Here is a 26,821-nt window from a genome sequence, read left to right on the forward strand (position 1 = left end):
ATATACACTCACTGAGCACTTTATTAGGTACAGCTACTGTTAGTCACATTTAATTGATTATTATTAATTGATTAACCAAGTTAAACCTACTATACAGAAAAAAAAAGAGAATTGTAAGTATACAATTACTGATTTGCTCTGTACACTTTGTTACACCCTGTACTTCACTGATTTATCAAAATGAACCCCAGGACCCCCCTGACCAGATGTTATTTGGGTGGTGGACTATTTTTAGCACTGCAGTAACACTAACATGGTAATGATGTGGCAGTGTGTTGTACTTATAATAGTCAAGCAGGTGCAGCATTGTTGTTGGGATTTATTAACACCTCTCAATATCAATGTTTAAAGGAAAATTGTGGCCCAGCCAAAAATATAAAGCCAACAGTGTCCTGTGAGCAGAAAGTGTTCACTGATACAATACTAGAGAAAGATTAACACATAGCTCTAGGGTTAACTGTACACCTACAACAAGTGATAACACTATGTTTCTATATAGCAATAATAAATCATTTTATCTCCAAAAATGAGGTTACTAGAGTGGACAATAATGGCAGCGATTAGGAGTGGCATTCTCCTGCCATAAAACCACACCATTAGCACAGATCAGATAATGACACAGATGTTTACCAATATAGCAGCACACAACCACAGCGTCCAAATCTGATGAGGTGGCTTATTCCCAGAATAGTACACTATACGCTGATGAGCCAAAAATTAAGACTGCTTGCCCAATATGCTGTCAAAACAGCTCAGACCTGCCAAGACATGGACTCCACAAGACATCTAAAAGAGTCCTGTAGTATCTGGTGCCAGTACCTTTTCAGTATGTATGTCAACTTCTTTACATTGCAAGACGGATAGTCCTACAGTGCATTATAGTGCCTCTTTCACAGGTATACAATGCCTATGTGCCCGGCCATTCACATGTCCATTTCTGATGCCTGCATGCCCATTGTAGGTGCTTTTGACAGTGGACAATGAGTGGTTTGTTGTATTGTGTGTTGAGTCATATTAATTTCATTACCAGTATTAAAATTACCTGCAATTTGAGCCACGGTGTCTCTATATGCCTATCTGCTCCAGTCAACATGGGTACTACTACCATCAGCCTGACATTTAATATTTAATAATTTATTGATAATAATATTTAATATTTAGTAGGAATTGGAGGGCTGATCCTAATGATCCTAATGTTTTGGCTGACCGGTGTATATGGGGCATAAAATATTGTTTTTTACACCCTTCATAGTGCTGTATGAGATATAAATTATTACTAATGAACCACAGTTGTAGTGAGTGTGCAGCATTCACACCTGCTACCACAAATTTAGCAAACATTTCCAATGTGTGAAAATGTTTCCAAATGTGTACAACTAATTGTCTTGTGAATTTAATCTCACTGACGATGAGTAGTTGAAAATCAGAAAAGGAAAGCAGTGATGACAGTGATGGTAACTACGTTGTCCTGCTCTGTTTGCAGCAGAAGGATTGTAAAATATCAATTTTTCCCTGCTCCAGTGCTCAGCAGACCAGGGGTTCTCAGCAAGATAAAAGTACAATTAATTAGGTTAGACCAAATGGAACATGATTTCTGACATTTGTTATTGCAGTTTCAATTAAGCACGTTTGAATAAAACCTCTATGAGTAATAGAAGGTAATTCACCAGTAGAATTCCAATGGTTACTTACTGCATATATTTATTCATTCAATTATTTACCTGATGTGGCCAAAAGTATGTAGACATACCACCTAGCTGTTAAGTTTGGTGTAAAGAAACTCTAGTGACCTGCACAGAGCCCTGATCTCAACCCTACTAAACACCTTTGGGATGAAGTAAAACAGGGCAGTGGGAGCTCAGCGCTTAATCTACTGGACTAGTAATCAGAAGGTTGGTTGCTGCTTCAAGCTTCACTTTAACCTGTTGCCAGAATTGTATTTACACATGTGAATGAAATAAGAAACATCGATTGTGAGCCGAGTCTTCTCATCCAACATCTGTACCTGACCTCACAAATGTCCTTTTTATTGAATAGGTATAAAACCCACAGACTGTTCCAAAAGGGGGTCAGCTATCATGCTTTGTATTTATTTGTACATTCATATTAAGTAACTGTTTCATATTGACTAGATTATCTGAAGCCAATCTTGGAAACACTGGCTACAAGGTGGAAATAAACCTTCATCCAGGGTGCAGGTCAACCGCAGGGCAATACACACAGGCACATTTATTTAGTTGTCAGTCAACCAAATTCCATATATTTGGGGGTGTGTGGAAAAAAATTACATAGAGAAAACTCCAATGGAAAATGCAAATATATCCCAAACTGCACATTAAAACTAGAGGCAAGGATTAAAACAAGGGTACTAGGACCCTGGAGCTGTGTAGCACAGATATTAGCTGCTTTGCTCTCATGCATATGTATATAGTGTACGTTCAATTCACTGAATAATAAATTTGCCAAATATATTCAATCTATCACAATAAATAGTGGCACAGATGTTATTATTAGTGCTGCACAGCTTGAGAATCCTTGATTTGATCCCTGCACACAATTACTTCCAGTGTCTGTGAGGGTTTCCTCTTCCTCTTGGACTCACTGTGTCCTTGGACAGAATGAAGTGCTTGCTGAAGATGAATGAATGCATGAAAAATTATTTTAAAAAAAAAAATAAAAAATAAAAATGTTGGAAAGCAGTACTGGGACACTTTCTGACAGAGCTGGAACTGTGTAACATATTTTATTTAAATTAGAAGGTTTTTTTTAATAGGTTTTGATTGCCTACCATGAGCATCGTCTTCCCAGCTCTAATATATCCACTCACTTCACACTTCAGTACAGTATTTATGTCCCTCAGAAGGGCAATCACTTATTTACCCCTGTCTGCCCTGCTCTGTTTAAGTGAGTGAATTACACTTAATTGCAAGTTGTTAATTTGAGCTTGGATTTATGGACTCCTTTCTGCACGGTCTGTTACTTGCCAAGGACGAACCTGCCGGCCAGCGATCACGAGCATGTTCAAAACTTTTCACAATGATGTGTTGCTGTAACATTGCATCAGTGGTGCATTGTGCTGTCAGAGCTCATCAGGTTTATTGACGACTCGGTGCAGGCTGCCCGGTGAATGCCTGTAGTGTTGCCCTGCATCTTCTACTTGTATCGCTCCACCTCAGCTCATCCAGCTGTAGTAGTCCCTGTTTTTAGATTTTTAACCTTTCACAGACCTGTCACAGCTATGAAATTTTGCGGACTATTAATTATTAAACAGATCATTTTAATGGATGATTTCATTGTCTTTCTTGTTGACAACTCACAATCCTGTTGGCTTAGTTGTGCTTTAAGAAAAATGTCACTGAACTTTATAGCATGACCAAACCCCTTTATAATTAATATGATTGACATTTGTGAGGTTAGGCACTATTGTTGGACGAGATTTATCCCAGAATCTATGCCACTTAAATATATTTTTTATTGACATCACTATGTGAATTAGAAAAAGTCCCCCAGACCAATGCCACATAATTGGAATCATATACTGTATTTTTGCTCTTCTTTTGGCTGGTCCTAATTTAGGGGTCACCTGAATTGGCACAGTTTTAATGCCAAATGCCCTTCCTGAAGCAACCCTCCTTATTTTTATCCAGGCTTGGAACCAGAGCACACTGACAAATGCACTTCCCAGTGATAGGCTGTTTGGCCATCCCCATTTCAGCCAATCATCTGGGTAGATGTCCGACCGGCTGATAAAACCAATGAGATTCAAACCTTGGATCTCAATTTAATACACCTATTTGTGTTGAACTCAGTAATTATAAGGGTTGTAAACATACTTCTGGCCATATAGTTCATTTTAATAGACAACAAATTATCATTTTTTTGCATATATTTTACACAACAGATCAGGTTTTTGGTCTAAATGGACTGAGCACTGAAAAGGACTGTGTATAGTCATAAAAAGATACCACATCCTTCTTATTCTGATTATCTTCTAATTATTCTGTTTTCTGCAGTAAAATGTGATTTTGGTCGACTGAAACAGTGACAATAGGTCCAAGTATCACATCATACAGAATAGTTTTACATTCTTATGGTGATGACAGCAGCCCTTTGACAAACATCCAAAGCTATATTTTCTGACCGCAGACTCCATCATCCTTAATTTAGTAACCTGGAAGTATCCATATGTCAGCCAGAGCAGGGAGAATATTGGAGCCACAACCTTAATCATTGTGTAACAGCTTGACTGAGAGTGAAGAATCTTAGACAGTGTGTCACATACAGTCGTAATTCAGGTCACAATGGCCCAGATTTAAATAGAAAATACACTTTGGACTAGGAACTCGGATCTTTGGGTTTTTAAGTCTTAGCTTTTATATTATATTAATATTACTGTAAAATTCAAACTATATTGACTGAGGATCTTCAGTATTGTAGTTTAGTGTATTGTGTTTGGTGTCTGCAATGCATGATATCTCGTCTTTTTTCTTCCTGCCAGCCCTTGTCGTTCTTTTATTATAATCTTGAAGGCAAAAACATTGAGCATTGACTGAACACTTGTGGTAGCTGAAAATGTTTTATTATTTTAGAGCTGCAAAGTGCTGCAGAATAAATAAGTGTTTACTAAAAAATACTAACTGTAATCCAGAATAGTTGTGAGTCCAAGAGCATTGCTTTGTGGGTTGGAATGATAACATTTATCTCTCTCCCTTAATAAAAGTAACACTTGTCAATTATGAGTCTTTGTGAATAAAAGCAATTCAATAAAATAAATAGGACAGTGGCAGCTAATTGGTGGAGTTTTTGGAACTGTAATCTGAAGATTGTTGTTTTGTGCCCCACAGCCATGAAATTGCGAGTGTTGGGCCCCTGAGCAAGACCCTTTCTCTACAATTGCTTGCATTGTGTTTAGCTTACAAAAGTATCGGCTAAATGACATAAATGTAAATCGTATGCACGAGGCTTTTTAGAAGCTGTGCCAAATTCTTTACCACATCTACACTTACGACAGTTCCACAGCCAAATTTAAAAGTGTTTTGTGTACAGTATTAAAAAAAGAGTGTGGACAGGTATTTAAAATAGTATATGCTTTTAACCTTGTTGCAGGAGTTTGGGAAAGGCCTTTGGTGTTCCAGCATGGCTCTGCCCCTTTGATCAAAAAGAAAATTCCATAAAGTTTTTAGTAGTTTTTTTGTAAAAGAACTCCAATGACCTGCACAGAGCCCTGATCTCAACCCTGAAAGACTGATACAATGAGCCAAGCAACTGAAGCTCCACCAATAACTACTATGTCTTAAAGACATTGATAAAATACATATTTAAATTCTCATTTAATGCTGCAGACTTTTAAAAAGATAATTAAATGCTTGGTTTGATGCCAACACCCGGAGTTTGATGTCACAGACTTCGGTAGGAAAGTTACAGTTATCTAGGGGCACCGTTTCTGACCTGACTGGCAGGGTACGGGGTGAACCTTGTTAGTTTTAGAATTGTGAATGAAACACAGTACTTTCTGAACACAATACTTCTTCTACATGCCTATCGGCCTTATGCTTTTCCAGCTGAAGCTGACATGCTCTACAGCACAGTCTGAACGCGTAGCTGGGTACCTGTGGGCTCAGGCAGGTGGTAGATGAATGACAGAGCTATTGAGGCTGACAGCTTTGCTGATGATGATTGAAAAAAGGTGGTGATGTTTTGGTAATTAAACTATTTGATGTGGGGAGGGCTGCCAACTGCCTGGGCTCTTATGGGGGATCCTCAAAGTTCAAAGAACAAAAGAGGGCCCAAAAGAGCCACTAAGGCATATCTCAAGTTTTTCCTTTGTTTTCCGAATGTCCTTTTCGAAGTTTTCTCTCTCTCTGCTTTAGGTGTGTTTGCCTCACCTTTGGCCAGTACTCTTGTCTTTAGCTCTCTGTCTCTGTGGTTCTCAAGTCCTGCTCCAGGCTGCCTTTATCTTTTCTTATTGTTTTATATCTTTTCTGAGTTTATTTCTTATGTGTCTTTTTTGAGTTATTATTTTTCTTTCTCTATTTTTTTAAATTGTATTTTTTGGAGCTAGAAATCTCAGCAGTGGTGAGCTAACATGTTTTACTGCTGCACCGCCTGAGCGCCCTCCAAATTGTATTTCTTCCCTGGGCTCCCGTAACGTGTCGGCTGCTACAAGTGTTGTGTCCTTCTGCATTGCTATTTTGGCGGTTAAATATGCTCAGATGATTGATCTGTCAGTTTCTCTTAACAGACAATTACTTACAGCTTGTGAGCATTAATTCGCTTCAGGTGGGAGTTCTATACATCATGGTTTCTCTCTCTCAAACTTGCCAGCTCCTTTGTTGGCAAACTAGTTTTTTTTTTTCAGGTTTTCCACTGCTGTGCAATGCCAGCACATTTTTTTCTTCTTGGTACTCATCCAGTGTTGCAGCATTTTGGGTCTCATGGCAGAACTAATTCATTTAGGATTCAGGTGCGGCTTGTGCATTGTTGTTCCCGGCTGGTTTTGAGGGTTTCCTGTCTTTCCTTTTTCCCAAGAACTGAGTCGCAGGAGTCTGGAGCAGCCTGTCTCAGTTCTGCGCTGTCCTTGTTCTATCCACTTTCTTCTTAGTGGGCTGCGGTTGTTTGTGTCTTTCATTTGGTACTTTGTTTCCATTATTTTGGCCACCTTATTTATTTGTGATTGTCCCCTTTTTTGTTAGGGGTTCTAATTTGGTTGTGCATCTTGCACTTGGGTACTTTTTCATTTTTGCTGTTGCGGGGCTTCACCTCATGCTTCAATCAATAGGTGCAACCTGTCCTGGTACAGTACCAGGGACCTGCTCCAGTTTCACTGTTACCATGACCAGGATACAGTTGTTACAGTAGAAAAATTAATAAGTCAATAAATAAAACTAGCTTGTTACATGTTTAAAATTACCCACAGTAAAATTACATATCACAAAAACCACATACATTTATAAAGTTAGAATGACTTTTAAAAAAAAATGTAATGTCTTTAAAATGTCTTTGTGCTCACTATTTAAAATGAAGGAGAGCTCAGGGTAAGTGCCTCCAGTCTCCCAGCGCAACCGCTGCTGTTGTCAGCGAGTTTTATAGTTTGATGTCAAGTGAAATGGAGCTTTCATGTTCCTGACAAAGGGCAGTACCTGACATTACCTTGCTGAAGGGGCTGAATCAAGGCAAATCAACGTGGTAATATGCATGGATGAAAAATGACGGAGTCCTAGCTGCTCTGCCACACCACCTATTCAGATTTGCTCGAAACCAGCCTCAGTCGCTGCAGATTACATTAATATGTAGTGACTGCAGTCACTCTTGTACACTGCATGTGGCTCTCTTGTGTGAAATTGCTGTTTCTTTATTGCTGTATCTTCATTGCAGGTTCTTGTTCTTTGTTTACTTCATCCGCAGTCTTTCCAAGGACACTTGGAGGGGGGTGCAGCTCTTCGTGCTTTGATTCTGCATCCCCACACTTCTCATTTCTTTTTTAATTCGTCAGGTTTGGTTTAGGGTGTTCCCTATTGTTCTGTTTTATTTGTTAGCTGTAAAGGTGACACACACAAACACCTTGAGATGTCATAATAAATCGGATAGTGGCAACATCATATTTTGCTGATAAATTGTTTTTTGGGACAAATTTATCAAACACCTACATTAACTTTGTGTAAGGTGTTACTGAGCCCTAGAGCCTTAGACATGGCTAACTTTTTTTTGTTGTTGTTGTTGTTAAATGCATTTTCTCCCTTTTTCTCCTGATTTTAGCGCATCCAATTTTTACCCAATTGCGTTATGTTTTCTCTTCACTGGAGCTGACCCCCGTTGAAGAGAGTGAGACTGTCACACGCCCCCTCCGACACGTGTCCAGTAGCCGATTGCATCTTTTCACATGCACAAGGCGAGTTCATATGCAGATCAGCTTTGTGCGCCGAGAGCCACACCCTGTTCAGCATTATTCCTCGACGTCATCGACCAAGCCAGCTCTGGTGTGTCTAGAGTGGCAGACAGGACATTTTTCATATTGTCATATATCATTGTTAGCCTTTTCTCAGCCCTGTTTTCTTAAATCATGGCATAGTATTCCTATAGAAATTTTAACTTAAATGCTTAACTTAAAAGGTAAGGTTCAAAATAAGCATGATGCAAACTCCACACAGAAAGGACCCGGACCGCTTCATCTGGGAATCGAACCCATGGCCTTCTTGCTGTAAGGCGACAGTGTTACTCACCAAGCCACCGTGCCGCCCAGTATACTTGTTAAAGTTGTTGTTACCTGTTATTAAATACTTTTCTATAACAGCTTATCACTGCTGTAATAAATAGTATGTGCTCTTACATGGGCACATTGGTTCTTGATAAAAACAAAATATGATTGTTCTGCCATAGATTTACATGTAATCACACATATAGATCAGCCAAGCTATGTGTAGAGGTACCATACAGCACAGCAAAACACAGAGCCTTTATGGTCTTTACAGACTGTCAGCCTCCAGTACAGGCTGTAATGAACACGTTTTTATTTAGCCATCAATTTTCCTGTACTCTTGTCAGCTCTGTCTGGTTTGTCCTGTAAAATCAGTGAGGGGAGAGGCGGGTGGTCATTGATCATATCAGGATGTACATGCTGTGATCACTAGTGTGAAGAAGACTCATGAGAATCAGCTCTTTGTTTCTGACAGCTAATATGCTTTTAGTGTTTTTTGGTACCTGGATCTATCTGTATTCCTGACTGATACTGGATCTGTGCATGCTTTTCATCCAAAAATGCTAAGTCAGTTATACTGCAGTCACTAGGGAGCCCTATTTCTGCATTGGTGTTGTTTTTTCTTGCTCTGTTGCACTTAATTAAATTCATGATTTTCAACCATGCAATGCAGAACAAGTTTAATGCTCCTGTGAGAAATATCATTGCTGGTGGCTAAGTGTTTTGGGGAGCTCCCAGTGTTGTCCTATCCTGGCACAAATAAGTCTACATTATATCAGCTGTGTGCAAAGCTTAAACAGCCATTAGGTATGTTTCCATCAGAGTCGCTACTAATTCAGTCACCTAAACTATTTGAATTTGTACTATTTGAATTTTTTTTACTTTTTAATTTTTAATTTTAATTCGTTCTGTGAAACTTCTCTACCACACTGATAGACTTTATAGAGATGGACCAGTAATTCTTGTAAAGTAAGGAAAACAGCTGGTTTAGAAATGTCCTCTGTCCTCATGTTTACTATCAGGACATTAAGTAAGTTGGCAGCATCAATTGTTGCAAAAGAGGGGAGCTAGTCTTACAATTATGAAGAGTATTAAAACTTTCAACCTTTGATGGACTGGCGACCTGTACGGGGTGTTTCCTGCCTTGTGAATTGTACCCACCTCGACCCACCTCGACCCCGAATAAGGTAAAACAGACAATGAATAAATGAATGAACGTAATTTAACATCTAGAATTTACAAAACAATCTACAAAGCATCATTGGCTTCACTGTATACAATATAATACTGTCAGAGCACAATGTGATGTGAGGGACTTGGCTACTCTGCTCCTCTAATGGTGGCAGAAGTGGATTTTCTGTGCTGTGATTTTTAAATATCTTCTGTCAGAAAGAGCAGCTGTGTCATGTGTGTTTTGTTTCTTCTCTCGTTCACAGATCTGGACGTGCGGTATTTTTGGAGCTGGAGTGCTTTTGAGGACTATCTGGTGTTCTGTTTTGGCTTCACCCTGTTGTGTGCCTTCGTGACGCTGCTTTTTCTGGACTGGGTGGTGTTTGTGGAGACTCTGGGCTCGCTGGCTGTGCTGTGTGAGGCTATGCTGGGTCTGCCTCAGCTACTGCAAAACTACAATAACGGCTCCACTCGAGGCATGAGGTCAGATATTTAGCAACGGATCTTTTTAGTGTCTGAGGGTATTTTTTTAATCCAAATTGTTCAAGTGATGGGCTCGGGTAATCTCTTTGATCAGTACTCATTATGTTAAAGTACTGTACATATACTGGTGGCTTTCATTCTATGGGCTGTGGTCCTCCAGTGGGCAGTGTTGCTACTGCGGAAGGGGGATGGGAAGCATCATTTTATTTCTAAACTGCAATTCTAATGTACAAATGATTCCATTCCCTATTATTTAATATATTTACATTCTAAATTTTAAAACAAAACACACCTATTTAGACATTATTACATGACCAAAGTCACCATTGTCACAGTTACAGTAAAGTGCTTCAATTAAAATGATCCTTCATCCTTAAACTATTCTTAAAGGTCATTATTTTTTAATGTGATGATATTTATACCTCTGAAATCCTAAAACCGGAAAATTGACAGAATATCAGTCATTGTAAAATTACCTTTAAGCAGTAGGAGTCAGTGAAGGAAATATTTTAAGCCGGGCGGAAAATGAAAGGTTCTTTTGGATCAGCCTGAAAAGTGCCGAGTCAGTTGTCCCCTCATGAGTTGTGACACCACTCATTGATTTATTCATGCTACACTACCCACACATCATTCTGCCCTGACCGATAGCGCTATTACACTCAATCTGACATATCCCGTTCTGACACTTCGAGCCACTCTATAAACTCTAAAGTTTTACGCACCCATAAATATCAATGAACCTGTGACAGATTTTGGCTCACTGATGCCTCTGGCTATGTTTAAATATCAATATAAAGGTCAATAGCACATTGCATTGGTTGAAAATGGTTAAAAAGATACATTTCTGCAGGAATGGTGTTTGTTAGTCTCGTTATGCCACGCCATGTCTAATAGGCACTTAAGGGCTTTAATTGGAATGTAAAGTGTAGCCTAAAGCAGTCGCTGTCAGTCCTTTGTAGTTGAGAGAGAGAGAAAATGGAAAAGATGGCTGGTTTCAGCTTCGGTTTTGCTCTCTGGGAGAACATACCGTTCCTGAGCCTCATGAACACCACGTTAACTTTACACACAAACATAAACCTTCCAGCTCCCAAATCGTTCCAGCGAGGCTCATTTTCATTCAAGCGAAACCGTTTGGGGGATGCTGTGCTGGGTTTAATGTCAATTTTAATGGTAATTATGCGGTCCATTACTAATTACGATCATTATTTGCTCATTGTAGGTGATGTGTTTAAGAAGGTCGTCCTACAGTAAAACACTTTGTATGAGTTTGACTTTCTCAACCTCTGCCACCGTCAGCTATTACATGTGTGGTAGGAAGGGAAATTTTAGTTTAAGGCTCAGTCATTTTTAATAACAGGGAAAAATAATTAAAAAAAATATATTAAAAAATCCTAATTAAAAAGAATGTGTAGGATGAGAGGTCCAGTCCTATCCACAAAGTGCTCATGTGGGTGCAGGTTTTCAAAATAACAACTCATAAGCCTGATTTTGTCTGTTCAATGGATTAAATTGTCCTGGTTTTTAAACAAACAACCAGTTCTGTCGAGCTTTGTTGGATTTTGAGGTAAACCATTAATATTCTACAAGGCTGAAAAGATTGTGGACACCATATGTTTCTCCATATGTGCTTGCATGCATGCAAAACCAAGGATATGGCAAGTTTACTTTCATTTAGCCACGGGTGGCACAGTGGCTCGGTGGGTAGCACTGTTGCCTCACAGCAAGAAGGTCCTGGGTTTGATTCCCAGGTGGAGTGGTCTGGGTCCTTTCTGTGTGGAGTTTGCGTGTTTCCCCATGTCTGCGTTCCTTCGGGAGCTCCGGTTCCCTCCCACAGTCCATAGACATTCAAGTGAGGTGAATTGGAGATACAAAACTGTCCATGACTGTGTTTGACAGTAAACACAGTTGACTGATGAATCTTGTGTAACGAGTAACTACCGTTTCTGTCACGAATGCAACCAAAGTGTGTAAGACGTTGAAATCCTAATAAATAAATAAATAAACACAGGAGCATTAGTGAGGTTTTGGATGGGATATAGGTAACTGATGTGCATAGTAGCATTGTCTGGTTAAAATTAGGGAGGGGGATTGGGTTTAATACACTATATTGTGACACATTGCCCTATAATCAGTATTCAAATGATCTGCAATTTGCCCTTGTCTTAATAGCTGGCCATATCAGCTAATAAGTTTATGACCGTAACACGCATGGTTGCCATTTACATTTTCAGGGAGTGGTGATAATGTTTCAACTCATTAGTGCAACAGAGTAAATGTAGCATGGTGCTTCCTTCTTTCAGTAACCTGTTATGGTCAGGCTGCAGCACTGGAAGTAGTTTGCAATTTCAGCAGATACATTAGAGAAAGAAATCTCTAGACACCTCATGATTCTATTACATTTCAAATCATGGGGGCAAGATGATATTTTAATGTGATATTTAATGTGATAAGGTACATATTAACAACATACCTATCACATTTTTATTCACCATAAAAAAACTCTAAACGTAGGGTATATCAATGATTGTTTATTAACATAGTGGTAACAAATCCAAATCCACAGGTGCCAACTAGCAGGTTACTCATTGTATTTTTGAGCATTGTTCTGACGTACCCTGAATCACTAAACCTAATTAAAACAAGTGACCAAACACTAGAAGAAAAACAAGTATTCTTAATATGTTGTCAAGAAAAATGTTAAATATCAATCATTGTGAAAGTCAAGGAGCCGCCCAAGTGCTCAGGGACAAAGTTATTAAACAACACATGCATGCACATCAAACACCTTATGCACTGTATGGACAAAAGTATTGGGACATCTTTTCTAATAATTGAATCTATGTGTTCCAAAGTTCCAACTTTGCAGCATCAGTTTAGGGAACTATCTAGGGTTCTTTCCTGTTCCAGCATGACTTTCCCCCTATGCACAAAGCAAAGTCCTAACAGAGTCCTGACCTCAGCCCCACTGACCAGGTTTGGAATGAACTGAAAAATCGGTTGAGTCTTTCTTGACCAACATCAATGCCCAGCCATATAAATGCTGTCATCATTTGACTGATCATTCCACAGTTTTCTTCGGGATTTACTGCAATTTCCTTCGGGATCAGTAAAGTGTTATACAGACATACTCTTGTGAGAAAGCTTCTCAGATAAGCAGCTGTTATTATAGCTGAAAAGATCATATTTGTTTTTAAAATGGGATGTCCAATAATCTCATGGTCAGGTGTATAAATTATTTTGGGCATATGGTCTGTATCCTTGGCAGTGCAATAGTTTCTGCAGGTGAAAGCTTCATGAAACCATTAATCATTGCTGGACAGGTGCACCACACAAGATTTCAAAATATGCTCTCAGACCAAGAAAAGGAAGATTAGAGAGAAGTGAGCACTTCTCTACACTGCAGTCACCTCTGTTCTCACATCTCATAGTCAATCAGCAGCTCTAGCAAGGAAAACACAAGGCCATGCCACAAAGTGAAATAATTCTAATACTTTCAACAACAACAAACTTGTCTTTATTGAGGAATATGTGTATAATTTGTTATTCATTTAGTCTCAGAAATGAACATTTGCAGAATTCATTGAAATCCCAAGAAGCCATGACATACATGAGTCTTAGAATTGTATCTATGCTTTTGACTCCACCTGTATATGACACTGTTATAAAGGAGCGGTGCTGCGTTTCTGCAAGCTCTGAAACATTCATGCTTATATAAGGCTCCTATTAAGGGGCAGTGGAGCAGGGATAGTCTACTGCTGTACTCGGTGCCTTCCAGCCACATGATTATTGCACCGGCAGAATTTAAAGAAGCCCAATTCAAGCTCAGTTCTCTAAAATTGTCTCTTTTTATTATGTTATTATCTAGTAGACAGACTCATACCATTTTTAAAGCTCTGATTGTGGCTATTACTATAAAATTGTGTGTTTGTGTGTTTGTTTGTTGTTAGACATGTGTAGCAGTTTGAAGAGAGGCGGTTGACATGTGATGTGTCTGTATTTGTGTTTTCGTGTCATTGACGAACATTAATGGCGAGACATTCATTGATGCACTGTCCTATCTTTCCCTGAGGGGTGCACTCTGTTTTTCAAGGTCAGGAACATCCTCTGTGTTTTTGACAGGGTCTTTCATTGCTATTTTTTTTTCTCTCCGAAAAATTGGCTCCCCCTGAGCCCTGTGGCGCACATAGACTGGTGTAAATTAGCTTTGTGCCCTTACTGTACATGTGACTGGACTCGACGCGTTCTGAGGTGGAGATGATGGAGGTGTAAACAGTCTGAGTGCACAGACTTTCATACTTGTGGCAGTCTGTTTCATTCTCTGTCTGACCAATTCAATCATCTGCAGTGACACAACCCGGATTATTCACAGTTTGTGGAGTTGCAGTTCTGTTTATTGTCATAGTGTAAATTCAATATTTCTTGCCATGATCATGATGTGTAAGGCTTGTGCATAACTTTCATAAATAACACACGTTTTTTTTGTTTGTTTACACATGAATGGCACATAAATACAAAATACAAAAACAACAGTTGGGGGGATGTTAGGTATTGCAATATGTTGCTTTAAGACATGATTCATTGTAAAAAAAAAATGATACAAATGATATGATACAAATAACTTAACTTTTTAAAATTCTTACCCAGATCTTGTCCAGTCAATAGCAGCAACTCTAACTGATTCACATCTTATCTGTAAATACTAATTTAATGAAAGATAAAGGTTGTCTCTATCCTGTGCAAACGTTAAATCTGAAGGGTAAGGACGCCCAGGTGGCGCAGCGGGATATTCCGCTGACGCACCAGCACCGAGTTTCTAAACTCTCGGGTTCGAGGCTCGGTGTTGCCACCGGTCGGCTGGGTGCCATCTGGCGGGCATAATTGGCAGTGCCTGCAGCAGATACAAATTGACCACCATATCTGCAGGGTGGGGACCGGACTATATGTGGGTGGGTGGGTCTTCATACGCTGTGTAAGGACCCTGATTGGCAGAAGAGACACCCGTGCAGAAAGCATGGACGAGAAGAGGAGGGCGGTACACGTGTAGAGAAGGCGTGGGCAGCGGCGTGCTCTCCTTGGATGCAAATCTGGAGTCTGTCAGCAGCGGAAGACAAATTGGATGCACTAAATCGGGAGGAAAAAAAATCTCCAGGCTAAATGTACTATAGTGTAAATTATACACTGGCAATTGGGGGTCAACTTTATATATTAGCTAACTAAAATCCGCCCAACTGTTGTTTTTACCACTTTTGGGGGGTCCAGGTATTAATTAGAAGGTTCAGGCCCTTCCAGTACCCCGTGTAATTCGAACCATGCATTTATGTGTCATTTAATTGTAAACAAACAGAAAATCGTGTGTATTGTTTATGTAAGTGATGCACAAGCCTTAACAGTTTTCATATCGTGAACATGGCAAGAGTGGCAACAGTGATCAGAGTGAAAGTGAAAAGTCTGCACAAATGAAGGATGTTGATATTAAAATGTGTTTCATTACATATTCCCATTGATGTATAGTGTTTGGCCAATTTGCTGCAGTAGAATGCAATTACCAAACTGAACATATCAAATGATCGATGCCAGTGATGTGATACCATATGGATATAATTACGAACTGATGGAATGGGGAGTGTATCTACTGTACCTAATAAATTAAAAACTGTCTATGTATAGTGTACACATAGTCTCTGGTACCTCTCCACAAAGCATGAAAAGGGGTAAACTGTTGTGAAAGTTAAGTTATATGATTATGTATTTATGCACAATTTGAATGCCTCTGTTTTAAAAAGAACTTTTTTGTTACACCTAAACTCCCTCCTGCATCTTTCATGAGCAGTGATATAGCAGAAGTATTTAAATGGGTAAACTTGAAGGAATTCTTCAACTTTTTTGGCACATGGTGTGCGGCTGAGTCAGCGTGAAGAGCCTGTTTGCTGGTGCTGAAGGCGCTCTTTCCTGCTGTGCTGATGAAGCTGACAGAGCTGTAATCGGTCTTGCAAGAAAGCAGGGACGTAGAGCGAGTTCTTGGTGCTGTGTGTGCCTCTCTGATTGTTCCTGATTACCTCTGGGAGTCCTGTACTCTCAGGAGAGGTTTTGTGCATTTATAAACAATAAGGATGTCACTTATGGTTGTGTGGCGAGCAGTCACCTCTGTAGGCTACCTATAGGAAAGCACACATACACACATGCCTTATTGAGATGTTGCTGTTATTACTATGGTGAATTGGGGGAGCCATTTATCTTAGTGTGTATACGTGTGTGGGTGTGTGTTCATCTGCCCCTTGGTCTCATCAAACACCGCTCAGCTGCACTGTCAGTTGATTAAATCTCATAAGTCACCTATAAGGAATAATGAAGGCCTGCTAAAATATGGTCACCCATTCAAATCATTTTCAGCAGAGTGACACAGTCATGTGAATCTTATCAACCACACTGACGTCTTCTGTCACATACAGTATTAAATATAAACTGATTAATGCACATCGTGCTGTGCGCCTGGGTGTAATCACTATATCCTCACATCTACAGGGTTCTGTCACGGGGACAGACGACTGATCTTAACAATGATGGTTTATTAATTACGCTATATATTGATGCTCATAGTTTCGTAGTCAGAAGGTGTCCACATACTTTTGGAATATACTGGAATATAGAACACTTTCAGAGAGTGCAGGTGCCAGACTTGCCTGCCAGTAGTCCAGACCTGCTTATTAAAAATGTGTCGTGCACTATGACATGTGTGACTGTTGAGCAGTCAGGTTGATTAGTCTGTGTATTAATTTTAATTAAAATCAATCCTACTGTCCCTTCCTTTTTGGAATTGTGTTTGTACGTTGTATTCATCCTGAGTGTTTGTTCATTGCCAGCCACAAATGTATAGATTCCATTTTGGCTGAACAGTTACTGCATGGCAGATGTGTGTTAGAGATACACAGGCTGCTTTAAGGCACATATAGACAGATAGAAGCTGCCATGATGCTTACTTTAAAAGAATCTCAGGTTCTAACGATCTTAAGCACTGCGCTTTAACATTTAACTCGCTCTAAAGTACCACTTTATCTCAAGAACTGATAATGAGCTGGTGAGTTGAATCAGGTGTGGTGTGTTTGGACACTTGAAGTGCTAATTGCAGACTGAGGACTGACACACCAGGGTTGATTAAGTAAGATAAACAGATGTGGACTATCAGTCTTCCTTTCATAAGACAGGTCCAGCTGAGCCATATGTTCTGTCTTATATCACCTAATTGACATTCATAAATTGGGCATTATTATTTGTGGGTCAGGGATTATGTTTTATAATGCAACCAGAATTCCTTTCTGCTGCTGGTGTCTCTTAAACTTCTTTAACTCCTATTATATTTAATACACATTTCACACATTCCTGAAGCTGAAAAATCAAATTGATGTCCAGGAAAATACCCAACATATGTGGCTTCCTCTGTAAACATGAGGAATGAAAAACAAACAGAAGGTTTGCAATATTCATCCAGTCGGACAAAGATGAAGTTTGTCATTTATGTTCAAATACATGTAAGCATGTGTGTTTGGGACATAGTTTAGAGGGAACGGTGGATGTAAGGGTTGAGGTGGTTTTGTCATTAAGCTTTAAAGCTGTTAGCATTTGCAAAAAACAATTTACTTTTTCTAAAATATCTGGTTGACAGCATGAAACAGAATATTCCAAGTCACAATTTTACTAGTTACACAGTGCCATGTATTGTGTGTGTGTGTGTGTGGGGGGGGGGGTCCTTGATTTCATTTTTTCATCACAAACACAACCTGATAATTCCAAACATATTTAATCAGCATTTGTTTGTCCATCAATGTCTATAAAAAGCCATTGTTTGTGGGTTTTCTCTGGTGGCTCCTCCCACCTCTTAAAAACATGCCAGTTGTTGGATTGGCTACTCAGGATTGCCCTTGGGTGTATTAAGAGTGAGTGAGTGAGTGAGTAAATCATTTGGTCACTAAATGGTTTGAGTGTCCTTGAAATAAATTAGCATTCATCCAGAGTATGGGTCCCACTTCGCGCCCAGTGTTTCCGTCTTGGTCTCCGGATGAATCAATGAATTCGATTTTTTTTTTCAACAGATGTTGCATTGTGTGGGGTGTTTGGGTTACTGTTTTACTGAAACGTCTCATGCTGTCAGGTTTCAACCTGATATCATTAAAATTTATAGGAATTCTAACAAGAACTTTAACAAGCAATTTTTTTAAAGAAAAACATAAATTTTAGCCCATTAGAAATTCTAACCTTAAGCCTTCATAACTTTTCATGAGTTGGTTTGTGCAGAGTCCCACATATTTACAAATGTGTGCACCTCTGAATCCGATTATTATCCGAATGAGTGGCAGCTGCTGCTGAATTATAAAGTGATATCCCGGGCTATGCTGCATAAGCATGAGTGATAGACTTGCCTGGCCTATCTCATCTTTCCTACATGTGTAATTAGAGTGGGAGTGATAGGACCTTGCTGTGCGCTGGTAGTCCTGCTATCAAGAGTGTAGTAGCGCAGTGTGGGTTCAGTGGATGTGTCAGGGTTCGTTAGCACTGTGTCACTGGGTGCTGCTGAAAGCCTTGCTCCTTACTAGTCAGTGTAGGGAGATATCGGCCCAACTGATTACTATGATTATATTAACTTTCTTAGCATTTCTGCACCCAGATCACAAAATGATTCACCGCTGCAGGACCAAACTGGGCAGCACATGGCACGAATAATGGGAAATAACATTCTAGAACAGAAAAGAGTCATTACATGAGGGAGAATAATAGGACCTGCCCACCATCTGTTTTATCTTACAGACGGACGTGTTTGCATTAGCGCTTCTTTAATGAGTTAGTGTAGTACACCAGCTGTTTACAAGAGCTGAAATATATTTATTATCATGCACCCATGGGTCTGTTGTTGTCTGCAGGTCCACCTTCAGGCATGAATTAAAACCTGCTCTGCATTCCAACAGCTTGATCATTACACTGTAGCTGTATTACTTGTATTCTTGAAGGACCGCATGTAGACGTGGTGTAATGTCAGCAACTTAAATGAAAAACATACATCATTAGAGACCTGGGGAAGGGTTATCCAGACTTGGAATATGCAAATGTAGTACTTGATCTTCTGGGCAATTCATTTAGGTAATAGGAAGAACCTGTGTGCAGTTCAAACATCTAAGGTTGGTAGATTTTTCCTAAGTAGAGCTCTCTGAGCAGTTCTGCATTTGTGTACAGCTCTTCTGGTTAAACAAGGACTTGTCTTTCTCTGAGAAAAGTGCCTCGGTTACATCACTATTTCTTTGCAGTGGCAGAATCAATTTCCCATGAACCAACTCAGCAGCAAAAACTTAATTAAAGTAGTCAGTATAAACATTAAAAATCTTTTCTTTAAACTTTTGTCAGTTAAATAAAGACTCAAGATAATTAAAAATAATATTAAGATTGTTGTTTTGTGTTGTCTTGCGAAATGACTTAACAAAATTTGATCAGATGCCTTAAAATATGGGAGGAGTTTGGGTTCATTGGCCAATTACAAAGCAGCCACAGAAGTGCATATGTTATATTTAAAAAGAATTCAGACACAATATCAGATTAAGTGCATTGAATTACTGAAATCTGATTTTATTGACTTGTAAGACATTATATGTTTAATATTTACAACCATGAAAACTTTTAAATTGTTCTAGAACAGCTAAAGTTTTACATTTCAATGGAATGCCATCACTGATCAGTGAAATCCCTTATTATTAGATTAGGAAAGTGCACATAAAAGCAGTGATTCAATTATTTTCAAAATGTGATTATTCTGTACAAGCAAACACACTTAGTGATAAAAGCTCATGGTATTAGTGTTGATGGTATTGCAGAACTGCAGGAATAAGTTAATTTAAAATATAAAAGGGATTTTCTGCTCTGAGGCTCATTGAAGGAGAAAAAGCAAAGAATTCACTGTTTAAACCAGTAAAAATGTGTGTTTAAACCAGTAAAAGAGTGTCCAACGTGTGCACTATTAAATCTAGGCAGGCAAAAGCTATACATTTTATGTAGTCAGTCATACTTTGTAAAACGGATTCCCTTTTAAAGAATTACCTTCACTAGTCATGTTCCTGCTTTGTGCCATTATATTAACAACGACATCAACAAAAAGATGTAAAATTAAGAACATTATAAGATTTATCCACCAAGGATACAGAAAATGGATGAACATTGACTTTAGCCGCTGACCTCTCCAAGCTAAAGTGACTATTGGTTTAACAATAGCTGATCAAAAAAGTTCCTATTTAGTTAAATAAGTTCTTTGGGGGAGGGGGTGCCCTGATGTGCTATGTGGCTGTAGTTTCACATTTTCTCAATTTTTGGCAAAACTATGCTTTTTGTTTAGTACAAATAACCAACAGCTATTTCATTTTCAACCACTAAGTAGCCAGAATATGTCTTGTTTGTATTTTTTGCTGACTTTAAGATGCACCTATTTAACTGTCATCTTTTCTGGTAGCATATCTCAGTATATAGTAATAGTCTGTCTTTTTGGATTTTTATTTTAGTATGCCTTAAGTATGGTATTATTTTTTTTCCCAAATAAATAATAAATTACTAACAAATTCTCAGTTAAAAGTGAATGTCAAAAAATGTGAGATTTAAGAAAAAGAAAAAAGTAAATGCCTGTTACGAGTATCATGCTTTATTCTATGTCAGTTCACCAGTTTTCAAAATGATACTTCAGCTGACATTTTTGCCATCTGTCCTCCTTTAAAGTAGGTCATTGTGCTTTATCTCTAAATCTGCTCTGAATTTGAGACCCCTGATCGTGCTTCTGTCCCAGTCCTGCTTTCCTGTTTCTCCGATTCCTGCTGAGCTGTTCCTCTGTACTGCTGCTGGTGGAGCTTCAGGATCTCCAGCTCATTAACTGCACGGCTCAGGATCTCACTTTCTCTACTGAGTGGCTCTACTTTGCATCATATCTACCTGTTTTTTTTTTTTTTTACAAATTTCCTAAAGGCCACAAAAGCTGCTGAATGAGGAAAAGACACAAATAGGGAAGCCACAGATCCTTCCTTCATCCTTCTTCTTGTGTCAGTTTATTTTAAATGTCAGTTTTACCGTTTCAGTTTTCACTGCTTTTACAGTCACATATGTAAGTGAAAGCTCTCTGAAGTTTCGTAGCACTCGGGCGCTAATAGCCCTCCTGCCTAACTGCTGTAACGAATGCTGAAAGATGCTTCTCGACCATTTTCTCTATCTCGCTCACTCACCCAGTCACTCGCAGAGTGCAAAAATATGTAAAACTATCCGTTTGAGAATATCATGCTGTCCAGTTCCACATCCAGTCGCAGTAAGATTTCAGTTACACTGACAAATTGCACCGCTGAGCAAAATGCTGAGCAAAAATCACATTTCTAATGCCTGGGTGCCTTGTTCATTCAGTACTGATCTTGCACTTACTAACAAATTCCATACCATGACCTTTTGAAAATGAACAAAAGGATTGGTATTTAAACCACTGTTCTCCAGTGGTTTTCAACCTTATCTCCAACATGGGTGATTATACGGAAGAATTGTAGCACATTTCTGTCTACTCTACACATTTACTCAAAGCAACAGATGGACCAATCAGGACTTTGTGAGGTGAATGGATGGAATACCATCGTATGTAACAAAAATACCAACACAACAATTAAAACCATTTTTGCAACATGTTAAAGTGAGGTATAAGAGATAAGATAAGACTTTATTGATCCCCTTGGGGAAATTAACTTGTTACAGCAGTACATAAGAAGGGTGGTAAAAACAGAAAGGAAAAGACAACTAGTGAGAAACCTCGAAAAATACAGTGTGCAGTTATTTACACTAAAGGGTTCACTTTTAAAACAAGTTATTATTATTATTATGAATATAATATATACATGTTAATATGAATAATATATTACATATGCACAATGTCACAGTTTTATGACCAAATGCTACATGATATCCAGGGGGTTTAACCTCTGGAATGTACTTACCAAGTGTAAGATATTTAACATCACACATGGCTCAGTTACAAGGGTGAAAAAAAACAGTGGCAACCCTGTCCTTATGGTAGCGGTTAGTATTTAATTATTGATGTATCTTTTATTAATAGCACTTATTTGTGCTGCCACTATGATGAAATGAAATGTTGTTATATTGATGTGTGCATGTGTACGTGTCTGTTTTTATGTAAGTCCTTTTAATGTTGGCTGTATGCAAGCTTTTCATTTTGATTGATTCAGCCAATCGAATCTTGCATCCTTACTTATGACTGCTCTCACTCTGTATACCATTTAAGTTATTTCTAAGGTTAAATGTGTGTGTGTGTGTGTGTGTTTGGACATAGGGGTTGAGTGATTATGTAAGTATAACTGTACAGGGTTAAGAAGGTATTCGTGTAACTCTTGCTGGTTAAGCAGGTGTGTGACTGGGACGGTAAATAGATATATGTGTTTAGTTGTAGAGGGGTGAGTGGGTATCTGCTCAGGGAAGATCCACGTGGTAGATGTCAGGGTTAAGTACTGGATTGAGAGCAGGGTGGAGTGCAGTACAGCCTGTAACCATGGGACTCAGTAATCTCAATCATTATAATAATTCTCTCCACTCTGCTCCTCTCCTGTGGGTCCAGCTTGAGCGTTCACGGAACATTTTATCCATTTTTCCTCAATTCATCTTAAATTTAATGGTAAGAATATAATAGAAAGTGTTGAATTGTTAGACTTGGTGTTCTCTGAATGGATGATGAAGATCCTTTAAATGGCAATTTATCTCCGCTGTGATGCAGCGCTGATGACTTTTGTCTCGTACACATGACCTGCCTCCGTTAATAACATCGTTAATGTTTCTTCATTAATACTGTTTGCAGTCTCTGTGGTATAGCGTTTACTAAGCATAGAGAGACCAGGGCATAAAAGGAAGAGGAGGAAATTCATATGGCAGGACTACATGTTGCGAGGAAACATGAAATCTCCACACTGGCTGCTTTTAGGAGAAAAGTATATTTCCCAGTAGCAAAACATATTTTTTGAGGTTTGACCACTGCCAGCCATGATTACAGCCAGTCCCGTATAAAAACCATTTTTCTGAGTGGTTATTGGGATTGCAAAAATCTAATACTTTCTCAGTCCTGGCATGGTGGGTGGAAATGCTATTTTTTGAACCACAGATTCAAGTATTACAGTAAATTGGTGAGGAAATCTCCCATGTTTAAACTTGCCTTGTTTAAAGGCTTGAAATGCACTGTATTTCCAAAAATATGTGGACACCTGACCTTGTTTGGACGTTCAGTTTCACAATCATAGTCATTGATTAATAAGTTGCCCTATGGCCCCAATCCCTCTTTGTGACTAAACAGCATTTTCGACAGAACAGCAGTTTGTGATGTTAGGCAGTTAGGTTGGACCTGTTCCAGTTCATCTCAGTTGTTGTTCATTGCAGTTGAGGTCAGGGCTCTGTGCAGGCCACAAGAGTCCAGCAGGTCTCAGTTTTGCTAGTTTCATGACTAGGGTAGTCATTGACAAGACTGCAAGTAAAGTAAAGTCAAAGGTTCCCAAAGGACATCAGCGATTTTTAATAACTGTCAGTGAATCAGACAGGCAATCATTTTTAAACTGACCAGACTACCTCTGAAGAATTGTAATCAGTCATCTGTTGACATGCTTTTAAAACTAAAACAATGCCAACAGTGGTTACAAAGGATATAACATTGACCAGTTAAGGTCAAAGAAGGGGAGGTTGAGTAAGTTCAAACCAGAGAGAGAGAAAAAATGATAGACCAGTGATGGACCAGCCCATTTGTTTTCTAAGTCTGTTTCTATATAAGCACAGTTTCTCCTGCTAGGATGACCTGGAGGATGCAGAGTAAATCCCAACTCTGTCTCTGACAGCTGAGTGATGTTCTGCACTTGCCTGTGGCATTTCTTCTCTTAACTTGATGAAATGAAGAAGCTTGTCCACATAAATACCATCGAGGTGTAGAAACAACTGACCTGAGAAGAACAAACTGACTGTCCATTCCTAATAATACTGGCTTTCCTAATAAGATTTTTGACTCAACACTCACATATGATATTCAAGTCTCACAGAGATTGTTTCAGTAGTGTTTTGGCATTCATAGCAAATCATGTGACAGGTAAGGGTGGCTTAGTAGGTTAACTAGTAACTAATGAGTGAAGTCATGAGAGCAACTAGAGAAAAATACTTTCCTAGTCCTAGGACTATGTCCTAGTCAAAACAATAATAATATGGATAATACAGATGCTCTAAATGGGGGACCCCCCCCCCCCCCCCCAAACTGTCCAGTTTAGGTACCATACCCACTGCTTATATGTATACAATTCATATTATAAAATAAATTAGATGCCAGTGGCGATTTCTCTAAGACTGCAAGGGAAGCTCAGCTTCCCCTAAAATGTCAAAAATTAAATGGTCAAATATGTACAGTTGTGTTAACATTTCATTGACTACAAATGCGTTAGAACACGTTCATCTCGAAGACGAGTTCATTCAGAATCAGCTACTTATCACAAATCGACTCGATTTTGTTAACTCCCGTAGCGTCAATGCATTTGCCCATAGAAGCTGAGCGTCTATTCACTTCAGTGGGACTGCATGGAACGTTTTTTTTCATTGCTCCGAAACTCGCCGGTCATTGGATAAATGCCACGATTTTGTCCCGCCCCTGGACGCTGAGCGTCTCTGGGGGTGAATGGAGATGTCGGCGGGTCTGGACGCGGAGCTTCTGCAAGATGATTGGAGGATCAGTCAAAAGGCTGAATCCCGTTTTGATTGACAGCTATTTTGAGATCTACACCATCACTTAATCACTGGGAGCTTCAGTCCCATCGCGGATTTTGCGAGTGAAGTTGAAAGACAAACTGCAACCCATTTCTTGGTATTTGCTTGGTGAAATTACTTGACCATTTCCATTGTTCATTGTGTAAATAAAACACACTCATAGTTTTAAAACACACTTCTGTTTCAGGACACTGGTCAAGTCCCTGGAAAAGACGCCTACTTGGTACGATGGGATCACAGGCCATTTTCTTGAAAAGGAACGGAGGGCAGAATTTATGTATAAATAAATTGACAAATTTTATGATGTAAGCCGACAATGAGCTTGCCCTCTTCGAAAGACCAGCAGCCGCCACTGTTAGATGCCCTCAACTAACCTGGGGAATTTCCTGTTCCAACATGACATTGTTTTGTGCACAAAGTTCACCTGGCCTCTGGTCATTGCCAACAGTTTGTTGTAGGCATCACAAAATATAATCAAAGTTGGTCAATAAAACAATGGAAATGCTTTTATTACACTCCTTGCAGTTATCTAAATGGTTAAGAGAATCAACAAATCACATATTTTTGTTTTTATGGCATTTTTTTGCATGGAAAAGTGTCCCAACTTTTCTGGAAATGGGGGTTGTATATACAGAGACAGATCAGGAATTTACCCTACTGACATCACATTCTTTTTTGTGACCAAAGTACATGCTGCAAGGTAAACAGGTTATACTGTTACATCTATCCATCAATATAAATAACAGTTGAAACTTGGAGGTTATAATTACTTAGCAACCAGTGGACATATGAGTGATACAGGTATGTTACAAAAACCTGCCTTTATTAGATTTGTTGTGATAAAAAAAAAAAAATGCACAATTATTAAATTAGACAGTTAAGTTAAGTTAGTCACTAACTAGTTATTTTAATTATGAAATACTTGAATAGAAACTAGGAAACATTTCTAGTTTTGTGGATCCCTGTTTTTCTTTCTGCAGCCTCCAACTATTCCTGGAAAAGTCTTCTAAGGACAGAGATGGATAACTTACTTCTGCTTGAGATAATTTTACCCATTTTTCTTACCCCTTATCTCGTGTTTTGTAATGATTCCTAGAAACTGCACATTTAGTTTTTATGTGTAATTCAGGGTTTTTAGTTATTTAGTCGACAGCCCAGCCTTTATATTCTGTTCTCCTCCACTTTTATAGTGATATGGTTTTATAGAGAACAAGAGAAATGAATGAGAGCTGCAATTCGACAAGTTTCAATAAAGTCCCCAGGCTCATTGAGCCCGGAGATTTCATTAAAAAGAAATGGTTCAAATAAGACTTTACTGTAGCTGGCTGTATTTCCTATTTCCAAAGTACTTAAAGAACTTTTATGTGCTCTTTATGTTGGAGCTCAGAAAGTCTTAATAGCTCCTTCTTTTTTTTCTCTTTTTCTCTGATCAGTATCAAGATGGTGCTCCTGTGGACTGCTGGGGACATTTTCAAGACAACATACTTTGTGATTAATGACAGCCCTGCCCAGTTCTGGGTGTGCGGTACAGCCCAGATTTTAATTGACATTGCCATTCTGCTGCAAGTGGGCTACTATGGTCTGGAGTCCAGAGCCAAAGCCGGGTGACCTCTTCAATGCTAATCTCTACTCCAAAACAAGGGCTCCTTCTCCATGTGCATGTGTGTTTTATTATCAGGTAGACATTTATTTAAATTGTGTGTCTTTTTTTTTTTACGGTATTTATATTTTTACGAGTTACTGTTACGTTACTGATGAGCAAGTGCACTGTCCAAAGGAAAGAACTGCTCAGATGATGTATTATCTTGATGCCATAAACAATATACTTTTTGTTACTTATAGCCATAGTTTGTTGTTTGAGAAGTGACACTTAAAAAGTGACCATTTATAAAAGAACTTTGGATGTGAGCTTGGCAAGCTGTGAGACTAGCCCCAAGCATTTTCATTTAAATGTGAGCTAGTATGAGTCTGTAGAAAGATTTGTCAAAATCAGTGCCACTAACGTCTACACTTTCACCAGTTTCACAGCCAAAACTCAACCAAAAAAGTGTTCACACATAATAATTTCAAAATTATATAAATCTGGCAACAGTTTGACGAAGGCCCTTTGGCTGAATAAAAACTTGTTGGAAGCCTTCCCAGAAGAATGGATACTGTTGTAGTTAGAACAGGAAGAGCAAC

General features: G+C 38.9%; 1 protein-coding gene across 2 annotated transcripts in view; it reads left to right on the forward strand.

Moving 5' to 3' along the window:
* The window catches only part of si:dkey-246g23.2 (solute carrier family 66 member 2), a 44,824-nt gene extending 18,012 nt beyond the window's left edge, over positions 1–26,812 (forward strand). For both annotated transcript variants that reach the window (XM_063004776.1, XM_063004774.1), the window contains 2 exons: positions 9,631–9,847; positions 26,074–26,812. In XM_063004776.1, coding sequence (XP_062860846.1) covers positions 9,631–9,847; positions 26,074–26,248 — 392 coding nt within the window. In that variant the 3' untranslated portion in view covers positions 26,249–26,812. The remainder of the gene's footprint in view (positions 1–9,630; positions 9,848–26,073) is intronic.
* Positions 26,813–26,821: the final 9 nt, after the last annotated feature.

This window comes from Trichomycterus rosablanca, chromosome 11, assembly GCF_030014385.1.
Source record: "Trichomycterus rosablanca isolate fTriRos1 chromosome 11, fTriRos1.hap1, whole genome shotgun sequence".
In the NCBI taxonomy this organism is placed as follows: Eukaryota; Metazoa; Chordata; class Actinopteri; order Siluriformes; family Trichomycteridae; genus Trichomycterus; species Trichomycterus rosablanca.